The 16,600-nt window shown below is 47.8% G+C and overlaps 1 protein-coding gene across 2 annotated transcripts in view; it reads left to right on the forward strand.

Annotated features, from left to right (window-relative positions):
* The first annotated feature begins 1,779 nt into the window (after positions 1-1,779).
* BCAS4 (breast carcinoma amplified sequence 4) overlaps positions 1,780-16,600 on the forward strand; it is a 72,878-nt gene continuing 58,057 nt past the window's right edge. For both annotated transcript variants that reach the window (XM_037812371.1, XM_037812372.1), the window contains exons 1-2: positions 1,780-2,011; positions 16,380-16,451. In XM_037812371.1, the coding sequence (XP_037668299.1) occupies positions 1,832-2,011; positions 16,380-16,451 (252 nt within the window). In that variant the 5' untranslated portion in view covers positions 1,780-1,831. The remainder of the gene's footprint in view (positions 2,012-16,379; positions 16,452-16,600) is intronic.

The following is a 16,600-nucleotide window of genomic DNA, read 5'->3' on the forward strand; positions in this document are numbered from 1 at the left end:
ACATTAAAAAAAAGTTTAAATATTAAAATACACATCAGCCTAAGTCATAAAACATTACAAATATAATTGAAAACCCTCTTGTGCCTCTCCCCAATTTCCTCTGCCCCACCCCAAAACAACCATTTTTGTGACTGTGGTGTTCATCAGTCCGTGCACAGCTTTATACTCTTTCACCATATGTCTGTATCCATAAACAACCTATAGTGTGCTTTCACATCTTTTAAAACTTTAGGCTCATGGCAGCAAGCCCCGGGGAGTCTTCTGCAACTTGTCTTTTTTTCTTAGAGTTATGTTTTTGAGATTCATCCCTCCTGGGAACTTTGCTGTGCTCTGGCTGTGTGGTCAATCTGAGGCCAGTTCTGGACTTACCCAGGGGAGGACCCCAACCAGCCCTTGGGGTGGGGCAGGTAGGGGTGTGTGTGTGTGTGTGTGTGTATTGCGTGGAAGGGCTCTGAGCATCAGGAAAATCATGACATTGATGAATGGCCAGTTCTGGACTTACCCAGGGGAGGACCCCAACCAGCCCTTGGGGTGGGGCAGGTAGGGGTGTGTGTGTGTGTGTGTGTGTGTGTATGTGTGTGTGTATTGCGTGGAAGGGCTCTGAGCATCAAGAAAATCATGACATTGATGAATGGCCAGGTGTGGGTTCAGTGAGTTCCCATTAAACCCCTTTTTCCAAGCACCTGAGGCCCAAGTCTTGGCCAGGAGTTTTCCAGAAAATGGTTCTGGCATGAAGGCCTGAATGTTTGGGTAGGCACTGGGGGAAATTGGCAGTGGGATGGCAGATGCCTGAGTGAGAATTGCACAGTGATGGATTACCCAAAAGGCAGAGTGAGCATGCACTGAGACTCCCTACCCAGGATGCCAGATAAAATACAGGGAGGAGGTTGAGGGGTGTCCTGTATTTTTATTTGCTAAATTTGGCAACCCTACCCCAGCCCATGTTTTTGTTTGTTTGTTGTTAACAAATTCAACTTCTTAAAAGAAAAATCATCATAGGAAAACTCAGAACTCTAGACTTCCCTATACCTATTTACGTTTTTAGTACTTTCCTCATTAGCACTGCTCTGGGGAAGAAGCACCCCATTCTCTCCAGCCCTGGGGCTTCCAAAAGATCCAGACAAGCCTCCTAGGGCGGTGGGGCTCGGATTTAGTGCGCCTAAGAATTGTATGGGAGAACTTATTAAAAGCTGCCCTTGGGAGGAAGAGAAGGACTGCCATTCACGGCTTCCCTAATTTCCAGGACTCCCTGGCTAGCGCGAACTAGATGCCACAGTAGTATGGGCGTTGGTACTGGGGGGGAGGGAGCGGGGTTTGGGCTTTAAATAAAAGGAACCTTTTATTTAGCGCTTCTCTATCCCCGATGCATCCGAGGAGTTTTAAAATACTGAAGCGCAGTCCCCAACCCCAGAGATGTAATCGTCCTGGGATGTGGCTTGATTACCTTTCTTTCTAAAGCTCCCCAGGGGATTCTATGTACAGCCCAGTTTAGGAACCGTTACTTTACCGGGATTCCGAAAAGGGATGGTCTACAACAGTGGTTCTCAAACTTGGCTATATGTTGAAATTACCTGGGCAGCTTCAGAAAATATTGATAGATTCCAACCTCAGAGACTGTGCGTAGCGTGGAAAGTGGAATTTTTACAAGAGCCTCAAGTGGTTTGAATCTGCAATCGAGTTTGACACTCACGGGTTTACGGGCGGTGTGGGGGCCGGGCGCAGTGCGCGCCGCTGGCCGCTGGGTGGCGCTGCCCACTGGGCCGCGCGCTGTGGCAGACGCGGGCCGCGGCCGCCGGGTGCGCACCTGCCTCCGCCAGGCGGGCCGCGGGGCATGCAGCGGGCGTGGGGTGGTGCTCCACTGTCCGAGGGCTGTGGAGGGCTCTCGGGCAGCCTTCGCGGGCTGGACCCCGCCGCTTTCCTGATGCTGCTCGCGGACGCCGACCGGCCGGAGCCCGTGCGCAGCGGGGCGCGCGAGCTCGCGCTTTTCCTGACTCCCCAGCCCCGGGCTGAGGTAGGGGACGGGAACGCGGTGGTGGAGGAGGGGGCTTTCGAAGGCGCGGAGTCCGCGGCCCGCGCATCTCTGGGGAGGACTGGATGGGTGCGGGCCCCCGGCGCGCCTGAACTTGACTCCGTCCGGGCGGCCTCGGTTTGCCCGCAGCATCCTCTCGCGCCGGACGGGGATCCCCTGTTTTCTCGAGCGGTGGCTGCCTGGCGCCACCCAGAGATGCGCGGCAGTTCGCGCCTGCTCCTTCCTCCAGCCGAGAGCGATTCCCGGGGGCCCAGACCCGCTTTCCAGCATCCTCCGGCCTTGGGGACGCCGGACAGCGGCGCGCTCGGAGCTGCGGCCCTTTGCCAGGCTGGGCCCCGCGGGGAGGTCCGAGCTGCAACCCGGGCACTCGGCCTCCGTCCCCTGCAAACTGTTTGCCAGGTGCCAGGAGGAGCGCGGGCTGGCAGCGCCCAGGCCTCGGGCTGCGCAGCGCAGCTGGCGGGGACACCACCTTGTCTGTGCCTGGCTTTCTGTTTTACAAGCGCAAACTGAAAAGTGGGTCTAAGAGGAGACCTTTCACCGTCCAACAGCTGAGAACATCCTGTTGCTAGTGCCCTGAAGAAGTTAACTCACCGCTCGAAGCTATCTAGGACCGGAAAGTCATCCCATCGCCTTTTAAAATCACAAAACAGTATCTGCGCTTTGCTGTTTTTTTTTCCCTCAGACAAAACAGAAGTATTTCAAATAAAGGGTGAATATCCCTCTCCTCTTGCTCTGCCACCAATTCTAGTTCCCGGAAATAACCATCATTGACAGTTTGGTATATCTTTTATTAAATGTGATTACACATGTAGGTATTCATATACATGTGTATATATATTTTTACAAAACCCCACTTGATGCTGTAATGCTGTTCTGCAACTTTTCTTTATTCAAAACAGCATGGGCAAATGCGAAATGAGTGCTAAGGGGTGATGACAGTGTTCTGTGTAATGGTGAATTTTAATTTTCAATAAAAAAAATAGCATGGACATATTTCCATGTTAGGATGTATCCATGAGTTGTACAATAGAAATATAATTTGAGCCACAAATATGAGCCACCTGTGTAATTTTAAGTGTTCTGAAGTCACATTAAAACAATGAAAAGAAACAGGCAAAGGTAACTTTAATATATTGAAAATAACACAGTATATCTAAAGTATTATCATTTCGACATGTAATCTATATGAAAAGGTTTATGAAGATTTTACATTCTTTGTAATACATTTTCAAAATTGGGTGTGTGATACTGTACCTACAGCACATGTCAGTTTGGACCAGCCATGTAAGTGCTCAGTGGTTGTATGTGGATGGTAGCCTCTGTGTGGATGGCATAGGCCCACATCATTCTTGGCTTCCTAGTGTTGGGGGAGGAAATCATGCTTGCTCCTATTTTCAGAGCACACACCATGTGCCAGCACCCGTGAGCTCTGTTCATGGGTGGCATCTTCGGCTGCCTGGCAGTGACCCAGGGGCTTGTTATTATGTCGATTTTATAGCTGAGGAAACTGAGGCTCCAAGGGGTGATGTCGTATGGATGTACTGTAATTTACAAACCATTCCCCCAGGGATGGGCACTTAGGTTATCCACAATTTTTACGCTAGTTTAAGCATCTGAGTCTCTTTCTTGCTCCTTTTCTCCCTTGCTCTCAGCAGCGAGATACCATTGTGCCTGGTGGCTAATCCCCAGCCTCATTTTGTCTCTATTAGGGATAGCCTTCAAGAGAAACTGTGTGCATTAACTTCATTTTCTCACTCAGGGCTCTCTTTAACTCCAACACAGGGTGGCTCACGTGCATTTATAAGGGACGTAATGAAGAGCCCAAACTCCCCGTAGCTCTTTGCGGCAATAAACCCACTTAAAGCCCTTGCCGAAGTTTATTTACCAAAAGAAACAGAAATTGTGCCAGAGCAGTCACAGGCGGCCTCACTTAAAGCTGATTCATTAGGAGGTCCAGGTGCTGAAGCTCTTTCCAGGTGGGCAGAGGAGCTGGGAAAGGGAAGTCTGGTTTGGGACCAGGCCTGAGCAGCCAGTCCCTGCCCCTCCCCTCCCCCCACCCCCAGTCCTTCCCCTGGGGTCACTTTTTGGCTGTTATAGAGTAATAGAAGTGTTAGCCCAACCAATGCCACTGTAGGGGTGTCCTGGGTCTGCTGGTGATGTGGGGCCTACTCGTTTGCCACACTGAGCCCTTACATCAGGCCTGGAGCTGGGGACACCACGGTCAGTGAGACACACAAGGCCCCTGTCCTCATGGAGGCACCAGAAAACACGTAAACAAATAAAACTTCCCAATTGTAATGAGTGCCCCGCAGAACGTAACAGGTGATGTGTAGAGTATATGTGTGTGTGTGTATCTGGGAAATGAGGGGGCAGGGAAGGCCCCTCTGAGAAAGCTGACAGTGGAGTGGTATCCCCTGAGGAACGTGCAGGGGATGGTGAATAACAGAGGGACCCGACCTTGCCTGGGTGTGGTCAGGGAGGGCTTCCCTGAGGCAGCATCATTTTAGGATGTGCCCTGCAGGATGAACAGGAGTTGGCCAGGCAGATGGAACAGTGCCTGCAAAGGCCCTGGGGTGGGATGAAGCAGGGGTTTGAGGGATAGAGGGAAGAGTAGCAGGTAGAAGGGGCAAGTGGTGGGAGATATGGCTGGTGAGGAGGTCAGAAGCCGTGCTGGGGTGTCTGCTCCATCATCCCCAGGATTGAAGAGCCACTGAAGGGGGTGGCATGTTGAGACTGGTTGGCAGGTGAAAGTTTTACTGTTTCCAGTGCCTTTGGGATTTTCTGTCCAACCGGCTTCTTTTTCTCTTTCTTTCTGGTTTGAACTTCTTCTTTGAGGGGAAGTTTCAGGGGGAGTTCTCTGGAAGCTGCTTTACTATGGCAGTGAGAGAGACATTTGCCACTTGGATGCCCTGTTATTTATGAGGGAGGGGAACTTGGGGGCCTCTTGAATGGCTTGGCACTGTCTAGGCTCTTAGAAAATTCATTTGAATCATGAGCTAGGCCATGGGGCAGGTTTGGCCCACAGATGGGGTGAATGACTGAGATGGATGGAAATGAAGACAGCCCAGCTTTCTCACACCCAGGATCTTTGCCTGAGCGAGCAGAGGAAGGCTGAGAAAGCACCTGGGACTTTTAAGCACAGATCAGGGGTTGCAAACGGGTGGCCCAGAGATCTGATTGGTTCAGCCCACATAAGGTTTTAAAAATGGGGACTTTTCATGGAAAAATCAGTTTCTGGCTTATTTTAAAAAATGGACAGTCTGGAATTACTAGGTGTATGTTTCCCAGTGGCGGCCCCCACCTTGCTACAGTCCCCACTCCCCCCTTCCTCACCTTCCCATCTGATTTTGGAGACCTTGTTGCAGCCAGAGGGAGGCTCAGGCCTTGGGATCTGGGCTCTCAAACGCTCCCCAGTGGTTCCAATGACCCACCTGGTTGGGGCTTTGCAGGCCTGGACCTGGCCAAAGACCCACTCAAAATTTTTTTAAATATGGTAACATATGCAAGATAAAATTTGCCATTGTAACTATTTTTAAGTGTATAATTCAGTGGCATTAATTACACTTACAGTGTGCTACCATCACCACCATCGAATACCAAAACTTTTTCATCACCCCGTACAGAAGCTCTGTACCAATTAATCATTAACTCCCCATTCCCCTTCCCCCCAACCCCTGGTAGCCTCCAATCTACTTTCTATTTCTATGGATTTGCTTCTTCTAGATATTTCATATATGTGGAATCTTGTGTCTGGCTTACTTCACTTAGCATCATGTTTTCTAGGTCCATCCATGTTGTAGCATGAATGAGTACTTCATTTCTTTTGAGGGCTGAGCAATATTCCCTTGCATGTGTGCTGATTTGGATGCATTATGTCCCCCCAAACGCCATTATCTTTGATGCAGTCTTGTGGGGGCAGATGTATTAGTGTTGATTAGCTTGTAATCCTTTGATTGAGTGTTTCCAGGGAGATGTGACTCAATTAACTGTGAGTGAAATGTTTGATTGGATAATTTCCATGGAGGTGTTACCCCGCCCATTCAAGGTTGATGTTAATTGGATCCCTGGAGTCGTATAAAGGAGTTCACAGACAGATGGACCTCAGAGCAACTGAGAGTGATGTCTTGAAGAGGCACTGCAGCTAAGAGAGGACAAAACACCCCAAGAACAATATTTTGGAGAACGCCATTTTGGAATGCAACCTGGGAGTAAGTGGACGCTGGCCACGTGCCTTCCCAGCTAACAGGCTGTCCGGATACCAATGGCCATCCTCCAGTGAAGGTACCCTATTGTTGAGGTCTTACCTTGGATACTTTATGGCCTTAAGACTGTAACTTTGTAACCAAATAAACCCCTTTATAAAAGCCAGTCCATTTCTGGTATTTTGCAAAACGGCAGCATTAGCAAACCGAAACAGCCTGGATAGACCACAATTTGTTTATCCATTCAGCTATTGATAGACACTTGGACTGTTTCCACCTTTTGGCTGTAGTGAAAATGCTGCTCTGAGCCTCAGTGTGCAGAGGGAGTGCCACATTTTGAAGGTTAGCTCTGTGAGAGCAGGGACCTCATCCATCCTTTCACTGTAGCGTACACAGTGCCTGGTACACAGTAACTCTGTAAGGATGGGGCTGAATGAAACATCCTCTAAGGTGCTGGTACCCCCGACTCTCCTGGCCCTGGCCAGACAGGGCTGAGTGGCAGAAGGTCACGGGCTCTGAGCCAGGCCCCTGGGTCCAAATCTCGACTCTGCCACTTGGTGCCTCTTTCGGTGCCTCCGTGCCTCATCTCATGCACACGGGACCCTCAGCGCAGGGTCTGGCCCATCAACTACAAGTAGTTGTCTGTTCATTGCATGGATGCTCACTGAGCAGGTTCAAGGTGCAGATGCTGTTTGTGCCAGGCAGTGGAGAGATGGGGTGCACGAAAGATGCTTCCGTCTCTGAGGAGCACTGTTTGGAAGGAGTGGTGTCAGCCCTTTCCTTTGTGCTGAAGATCACGAATTTTCACACCCCAGGATTGATCCAGAAGTACAGTGTTAGCTTTCTGCACCCTGTGAGTGTCAGACCAACCATGGATTCTGATTTTGGGGAATGTTTGGTCCAAACGGTCACCAGCCCTCTCAAGCTGCCTTGGGATCTGAATTTATTCCTTTTGTGTTAGCTATTGGGGAAATTTCACCTGTGGTTCTTTTAAAGTAAGCCAGAGTTTTGTTTTTTTTTAAATAAGTTTTGTTTTAAAAAGAAATAATACGTTCATGCTACAAAATTCAGAAGGCTCGAGGCTCTAGAGTGAAGACTGAGCTCCTCCTGTCCCCTTTTCATCAGGCCCCAGTTCCCCCTTTGCAGAAGCCACTGCTGTAAGTTTCTAGTGTCTCCTTCCAGGCTATATGACAGGGACATCCCCACCCCCTTCCCAGTGCCTCTCCTGCTTCTGCATCCTGCCTTTTTCACTTAATGTGTCTTGGAGAACTTTCCATATAAGTGAATATAGAGCTGCCCAATTATTTTTAGCAGCTAAGCAGAATTTCATTGTCTGATAATTATCTGAATGATAATTTATGTAACCATCCCCACTGATGGACACTTAGGTTATGTGGAATCTTTTGTGTCACGAAGTATGCTGTGACAAATATCTTTTTGCGTACACCAGTTTGTGTTTGTGCAAATACGTCTGTAGGATAAATACCTGAGGGGACTTAATGGGACCAAGAGTGTGTGCATTTTATATTTTAGTTGCTGTGGCCAAATTAACTTTCTGGAAGTCAGGGTGAGTGTGGAGGAGAGCAGGGCAGTCTGAACTATCAAACTTGAAGGACAAGCGTTCATCTGGGGCAAGGCTGGGAGCTCTGTTTGTCTTGTTTGGGGGACCCGGGAAGGAGGAGTTCCTGTGTCCCCAGATTGGGAAGTGGATTATCATCTAAACTGCCAGGTCCTTCCTGGTTTCCATTTGACACCTGAGGCTATTTGGAGAATCACTTCACTTGGTCGTCATGCTCCTCTATTTATGGCTGGCCCCTGCTCCCAGGGTCTCTGTGCCTTCATTTCTTCCCCATCACTTGCTGCACAGAGACCAGGCTGCTGCTTCTACCTCCCGTCAAGATGTGGGCAAGCGCAGATGTGAAATAGAGCTTTATTTTTGCTGTCGTCTGAAGGGGCCACTGTGAGCCCTTTCAGAGAAGAGGTGACATCCCTGATGACATGGTGTGGGTCTGCCCAGGTCCCGCAGTCCTTGGGCCTGTTTTTTGTTTTCATCCTCATTGTGTACCCACAGACTCTGGCCCCGCCTGGCTGGTGGAAGCCGGCTGCAGGGTTGGCCAAAAGCCCTTGGTGTCAAGCAGACCCCGAAACAGCTGGCCCCTGGCTCCACGTTGCTGCAGATGGGGGTCCTCTGCCTGGCGGAGAAAGGCTAAGTAGATGCCAACTTTTTAAAAGTTTAAAAAATAGTGTTTTTACATGGAAAAATCCAAATGCCTGGCTTTTCTTTAAAAGTGTTGCAACAAAGATGCAGGTTTTAAGGGTCCTGTTCCTGGCCTGGGCTGAGTGGGCCTTGTGGTTTCTAGAAAGAATCTCAAGTGTTTTTGTTTATATATTTGTGTGTATGTGTGTTAAAAGCAGTTTTTTTTTTTTTTGATATATAATTCACTCACCATGCAATTCACCTGTTTTAATGACTTGTAGTATATTTGCAGAGTTGTGTAACCACCACGACTGTCAATTTTTAGAGCATTTTCATCACCCCAAAAAGAAACCCTGCACCCCTTAGCTGTCACCCCTCCAAGGCTCCCAGCCCTGGGCAAACACTGATTTACTTTCTATCCATAGAGATTTGCCTGTTCTAGACATTTCACATGTTTGTGTTTTAAAGACACCAATAGGCCAGAGGTCTGAAGGCCACGTGCAGCTCACAGACAATTTTGTTTGTCGCTCTGTGTGTTGTTTTAATTATTTTTTTATTTTTAGAGCAGTTGTAGGTTTATAGAAAAATCATGCAGAAAGTATAGAATTCCCATATACCACCACCAGCCCCTCAAATAATTTTCCCTGTTATTAACATTTTGCATTCATATGGTACATTTGTTACAATTGTTGAATAATAATGTGATAATCATTTTATTAACAGAAGTCCACCGTTTACCTTAGGGTTCACTCTTTGTGTTGTACAGATCTGTATATACATACAATATAAAGTTTCCTGGTTTAACCTTACAATTCAGTGGGATTAATTACATCCACGTGTGCCACCATCACCACCATCCATCACTCAAACTTCTTCATCTCCTCAAATGAAACTCCATTCTCCATTCCCCACCCTCACCCTGCTCACCTGTATTCTAATTTCTGCCTGTGAGTTTGCTTATCCTAATTTTTTTCTGTATCAGTGAAATCACAAAATGTCTGTCCTTTTGTACCTGGCTTATTTCACTCAACATGTCTTCACGGTTCATCCAGGTTGTCACAGGCATCAGAACTTCATCCTTTCTTATGACTGAACAATATTCCACTGTGTGCATATGCTGCATTTTGTTGGTCCATTCATCAATTGATGGACACGTGGGTTGCGTCCATCTTTTGGCTGTTGTGAATAATGCTGCTGTGAACATCAGTGTGCAAATATCTGTTTGAGTCCCTGCTTTCAATTCTTTTGAAATATACCTAGACCTGGGATTTCTGAGTCACATGGTAATTCTGTACTTCACTTTCTGAGGAACTGCCACACTGTCTTCCACAGCGGCTGCACCGGTTTACATTCCTACCAAAATGAATGAACGCTCCTATTTCTGTGCATCCTCGCCAGCCCTTATTTTCCATTGTTGTTTTATTTTTTTTAAATATCCATTCCAGTGGGTGTGAAGTGCCTCAAAGTGTTTTAAAATTTTTTGGATTACTTTTGAATATTTCAGAATTAGGAGAGTTTGCATAAACCTCTGGATTGCTCTTTGCCTTGAACAAAGCGGGTTTGGCACATCCCCACCTGACACCATCAGTTGGGGCTGAGGAGTGGCCGCTCTGCTTAGTGCGGGAAAGGGTCTCCTGTGCTGCAGTCTCCACCCCTCCCTGTTGTCCTTCTGACCTGGAGGCCAAGCGTCAGCTGCCGTTTATTAATTCGCTTGTGCGGGACAAGTAAAATGCCTATGTCAAAAGGGGGAAACCAAAAATAAGCAGTTCTCAGAAAATACATTCCCAACCTTGGCCCACTTCCCTCATATTCATTACCTGCCAAGTTTCTGTGTCCATCTGAGTTTGGAGACGCTAGTAGGGTCCAAGTTATAACCATCTCTTGTGTAGGGAAAGCATCAAGCTGGGAGGAACCCAGAGAAATTACTTACTTGAACTTCCTCAGCTTCTGTTATGACACAGAGAGAGTCTAAGGATTGTTTTTCCCCAATTTTCCAATGGGGAGGCCCAGGCACAGAGAGGTTCAGAGGTCTCCTTCAGACCATACAGCATGGAAGGCTCGGTTGGGATCAAAGAGCAGTCCACCTGCTGCTCCCTGGCTACAGCCCTTCCAGGAAAGCACATTTCTTCCTTCTGTCCTTATTTGTTTTCTTTCCCTCCTCCGTCCCTTCTTCTTTTCTTTCCTTTACCAAATAGTCTTTGAACACTGTATCGGTTACCTTTTGCTGGGTAACAAACTACCCAAACTTCAGTAACTTACAACAGCAACCATTTTATGGCTTGTGATTTTGCGGGTCGGCTGGGCCCACCTGGGCAGCTCTGCTCCGTGTGGCCTTGGCCGGGCTCCCTCGGGTGGCTGTGTTCAGCAGGGGGCTTGGCTGGACTGGAGGGTCCACAGTGGTGTCACTCGCGTCCAGCTGTGGGCTGGGGCATCTCATTCTCCCTCATCCTCCAGGGTCTCTCTCACCAGGTGGCCTCTCCTCCGAATAGCCGGGGCTTTTTGGCCATTGGCTTCCAGGAGAGTGAATCAGAAGCTGCAGGCCTCTAGAGGCCTGGACCCAGAAGTCACACACATTGCTTCTGCCACCTGCTGTTGGTCAAAGCAGGTCATAGGCCACCTCCGATTCAGGGGTGGGGGATATGCCCACCTCTTCACGAGCAGAGTGGCAAATTCATATAGCAAAGGGTAGGCAGGTTGTGGGATGGAGAAAGCCTTCTTGACCAAAAGGGGGAAAAGAAATGAAACAAAATAAAGTTTCAGTGGCAGAGAGTTTTCAAATAGAGTCGAGTGGTCATTCTGGAGGTTATTCTTATGCATTATATAGATTTTCTTTTCTAATTTCTAGTGTATTAGAATAACTAGAAGGAAGTACCTGAATCTGTTGAATTCTAATCCAGTAGCCTTGATTCTTGATGATGATTGTGTAACTATATAGCTTTTATCATGTGACCTGTGATTGTGAAAACCTTGTGGCTCACACTCCCTTTATCCAGTGTATGGGCAGATGAGTAACAAAGACAAAAATATATAAACAACGGGGGGAGGGATAAAGGGTATGGGATGGTTTGGCTGTTCTTTTTTATTATTTTTGTTTTTATTTTGGAGTAATGAGAATGTTTTAAAATTGATTGTGGTGATGAATTCACGACTATATGATGATACTGTGGGCCACTGATTGTATACTTTGGATGGATTATGTGGTGTATGAATATATCTCAATAACATTGCATTTTAAAAAAGGGTCTGCAGGATGGAGGGGAGTTAGGGGGCCGTCTTTGGAAGGAGTCCACCACAAGCACCTACTGTGTGCCAGGCACTGTTCTAGAGCCGGGGATTACAAGGTGAAACAATCAGACAAAAGCTCTGCCCTCCAGGAGCTTATATTTTGGTGGAGGAAGATGACAGTAAACAAGATAAGTAAAGTATATAGTGTATTAGATGGTGATATGTGCTGAAGAGAACAAGGTTTGAGGACAGGAGGGTGGAGAGTAGGAGAGCTCTAGGCTCAGGGAAGGCCTCACAGGAGAGAGATGTTTGAGCCACGGCTGGAGGGAAGGGAGGGAGAGCTGTGGGGATGCCTGGGGAATGAGCCCTGCCAGTAAAAGGAACCGCAGGTGCAAAGGCCCTGGGGCGAGGGTGTGGCTAGTGTGTTTGAGGAGTAGCGAGGAGGCCTGTGTGGCCTGTGGGGAGTGAGCAGTAGGTGTTGAAGTCAGAGAAGGGGTGGGAGTTCCACCTGGGATAGGGCCATGGGGACCTCTGTTAGGCATTTACTGAGTGAAGTGGGAGATGGGGGAGGATTTTTAAAAAATTGATATATTGGCATATCTTAAGAGTCACTATTTTAAAGTAGACAATTTAGTGGGTTTTATTATATGCCCTATGTTATGCAGACATCATCACTATCTAATTCCAGAATGTTTCCATCACCCCCAAAAGAAACCCCTCCCCTCCTCTGCCCCTGGCAGCTGCTAATCTACTTTCTGTCTCTATGGATTTCCCTGTTCCGGACATTTCACATAAATGGAGTCACACAATATGTGACCTTCTGTGTCTGGCTTCTTTCATTTAGCCTGATGTTTTCAAGGTTCATCCATGGTGTAGCATGTACTATAGTTAACTCCTTTTTATGGCTGACTAATATTTCATGGTATGGCTATATCACATGTTGTTTATCCATTTATTAGTTGATGGGCCTTTGGGAGGTTGCTGCTTTGGGGCTATTGTGAATCGTTCTGCCATGAACATTCATGTACAAGTCTTGGTGTGGATGTGTGTTTTCAACCTGAGATGACTTGCTGGATTATATGGGGACTCCATGTTAAACATTTTGAGGAATTGCACGTCTGTTTTCCACAATGGCCACACTGTTCTGCATTTCCACCCACAATGCATGAGGGCTCCAGTTTCTTCATAGCTTCACCAACATTGACTATTTTCCCTTTTTTGATGGCCATCTTAGTGGGTGTGAAGTGATACAGGGGAGCATTTTGAGCAGAAGAGGGCCCTGAGCTGACTGGGGTTTTATTGGGGATCCGTGGGAGAGGAGATCGAAGGGGAATAAAAGAGGGAGTTGAGAGGCAGCTGCTGCCGGGTCCTGGCGAGAGCTGACAGTGCCTTAGACCAGGGCAGTGGTGATGGAGAGAAGCAGTCGGATTTGGGGTACATTTTGAAGATGGACCAAGAGGATTTGCCAAGAGATTGGATGGGGGTGTGGGGGTTGGGGAGGAAGAGAGATGAGCCAAGGATGCTCCAAGGTGTTTGGCAAATGGACAGTGAGTAGAGTTTCTTTTGGCTGTTGGAGAACCCTGTGGGTGAGGAACTTGGTGTTTTCTTGTGCTGGTGGCTTAGTGGGCTGGGGGCTTGTTCTTTTTCAGGTTTTTGGCATACCCAGCCAGAAAACTTGGATCCTCACTTTGGGAGAAGGGGGAGATGTGGAAGAAGACAGTGAAAGCCGTGATTCACTCACAGTAAAAAAAAAGCCCACTTGCCTTCTTGACCGGTCATTCCATGAAAGTCACTTAAGGCTAGCCATTTGCTTCCTTCTGCTTAGAGCGGAACAGTCTACACTCCAGGGGTTTGCAGAAAGCAGCCAGGGCATTCATTTTGCTTACGGGCTGGTTAAAAAGGCATGTGCACTGCAGTCTGCGGGACTCTTGCTTCTGAAGCTAGTTAGGGGATTGTCTTGAGAGACAACTGTCCCCATGAATGAGTTGTGGGCATGGTGGGGTGGCTAGTTCCTAGTTCCTTCCTGTTGGTTGGAAATATCTTGGGCTTGTTCCTCTCTTAGCTGACCAGTCAGCAAATGCTTTCTTTGCTCCCTCCTGCTTTCAGGTTCTGCCCTAGGTACCTGGGGAGGGGGGTATGGGGAGATGGGGAGAGAAACCCCAGCCGATATGCTGCAACAAAGGGGACACATTTCCCCCAAAGAGCATCCTGGTGGTTAAAAACCTTAGCTCTGGACTCAGATTCCTCAGGGTCCAATTCTGGCTTCAGTATTTAATAACTATGTGACCTTGAGCAAGTGACTTAATCTCTCTGATTCTCTGTTTCTTAATCCATTAAAAGGGGGAAAATAATAGCATCTATCAAATAGGGTTCTTGGGGGAATCAAACGAGGTAATTCATATAGAGTAACTTAGTGCTTAGCCATTTTTTTTTTATTATCTAGTGAGAGATGTACATAAAACAACCCTTTATTATGCACCTACTGTGCATCAGCAGTCTGCTAAATAATTTAGCCACATTCATTATCTCAGGTTAACCTTCTGTCAACCCTGCCACCTGGATGTGGTGATTCCCGTCACAGGTGAGCCAACCGAAATGCAGAAGGTAAGCTATGGGATGAAGGTCGTGCAGCTAGCAAAAGAGAAGACAGAATTCGAACTCAGGACTGACTTCCTGTCTGAACTCCCTGACTCAGTGTAGATTGTGATGTGCTTTCCACAAGCCGAGCGCTTCACATACATGTTGGGAGGAGGGGCCCCATGCAGCCGGGATGTGGGAATTTGCTCCCTCTGCAGGTTTTGTCTTCTGAAGCCGAGGCTGGAAGCCCACTGAGCTCGGTGAGGACCTGGCCGGTCGTGGTGCGGACGATGCAGAAGGTGGCCGGGGGCTCCAAAGGGCATTGCACAAACCACCGTGTGAGGAAACCCAGAGGGGTTGAGGCAGATCGACGCCATGCCCTGCCGGACACTGTGGCCAGGCTGGAGCAGGACCTGGGATTTGGGTGTTTGCACCCCAGCTCTGCGTGGCCCCGTCACCTGTGTGGGCCCCTCCCTGCCTCTCTTGCTCTCCTCCGGGTCAGGAGGAATGTCCGGCCTCCCCCTTCTCCCACCTCAGTAGCCTTTCGGATCCTTCTTTCTCCCTTAGTGTAGTCATCACATTTTACCACAGTTTTAATTTTGCGGGGGGCCAGTGGGTGGGTGGGGGGTTTCTGTGTGTCTCCAGCCCTTCCTCCACCATAGTCCTCTTGTCACATCAGTCCTCCCCCATTCAGGCACAGAAATAGTTCCAGCTGTGAGAAGAAGGTTCCAGAGTTTAAAATTGCACCCAGTACTATTTATACTCCAGCAGGAAAGATGTTTTTTCCTCAGTCATTTATTTTGTTGTGGTAGACGTCGCGTGTTGGAAGCAGCAGGCACCAGTACTGTAGAAACACTTCTCTGGGGAAGAGTGGGTGATAAGGGGACCTTCCGGTGTCGGGGGCAGGTGCTAGGTTTGCCCAGAAATGTCTGGGAAGCCGCCATGGAGCAGAATGATTTGGCCTGGTAAAACCAGAGAAAGTGGTTTGTGTTCTAGGAACTTGCTTCCTAGGTGTCCTGGTTAAAAAAAAAAAAAAAAAAAAAAAAGAATTACTGGTATTTTATAAATTATGGAAGTGTTACATACTTGAAGGGGAGAAAGTTCAAACTACTTTTACACAAGTGTACAAAGCAGGGCTTATAAAACCTGCAGACCCTTTCACAATCATGTTTTGTTTGGCCCTTGGAGCGTTAAAATTGATTCTTTAAATTTGTGCCAACATTTAAAATTGGAGCATTTCTCATAGAATTAGAATTTCTGGCTTCTCTCGAAAAATGGAAAGTCCTGGCAACCCCGGGCCTACATTTCCTAATTCCTGGTAGTGGCTGAAGGCTCTAGAACTGGGCAAGTACTTTCCAGATCACCACAAGCCCCCCAGCCTGTTTCCCTATTATGCTACTGCCTGGCCCTGAGAATTTGAGTTTTGGACCCTTCAAATAACCAAACGTTCAAGTCTCCCTCGTCAGACTCCTCTTCCCAATTCCTACCCCTCTAGGCTAGGAAAACACTATTAATAGAGTTGCCAGATAAATTAAAGGATGCCCCGTTAAACTTGAATTTCGCATAAATGACAACTGTTGTTGATTTTTTTTTTAAATCCCCTGACTATTTAGTTTGGAACGTATCATCCCAGACCTTTCCCTGTTGAATATATACATTTTTTTTGTTGTTGCTGTTACAAGGATATATTTAAATTTTACAGCTTGCAGCTTGCTTTTTCTCGCTGGGGTGTTTCTCAGGAGTGTTGTGCAGTGTTTATAAGAGCAGGCTTGGGGCTGTATGTTAGAATCATGGCTCCACCACTGTTAGCAACTTACCTCACCTCTGCGAGCCTCAGTTTCCTCATCTGTACAATGGGGCTGATATGGGGCAGCTTTGTTATTTCCTGTCGGTTCTCAAAAATATCTCGTCTTCTTTGAAATCTACATCGAGTGGATATTCCACGGTGACTCTCACCAGTCCTCTCTCATGGGTGTCAAGATTGTCATCTGTTTATCGCTATTTCAAACAGGCTACAGAGGGGTGGGAAAGGGGTCTAGAAGGAACTGGGCACATAATCCCAATACTTTGTTCTTAAAAAAAAGAAGAAGATGGGCATTTGTCTCCCTGGAAACCACTTGCTAATCGCCAGGATATTGTCTCTTTGCAGGCGAAGGAGGTGGAGGAGACCATCGAGGGGCTGCTCCTCAGGCTGGAGGAGTTTTGCAGTCTGACTGACATGGTGAGTGTCTGCCTGGGAGGCAGGGATGTAGGCCCAGACCTGACTTCCGGCCCTTCTTGGGGTTTTCTGGGGAAGCCATTTTGGTAGTGAGTTAGCAACCAGAAGGAACAGGGCAGCAGCCAGCGGTGAGAGGAAGAACCATGTGCGTG

Source organism: Choloepus didactylus, chromosome 19, assembly GCF_015220235.1.
Source record: "Choloepus didactylus isolate mChoDid1 chromosome 19, mChoDid1.pri, whole genome shotgun sequence".
Taxonomy (NCBI): Eukaryota; Metazoa; Chordata; class Mammalia; order Pilosa; family Megalonychidae; genus Choloepus; species Choloepus didactylus.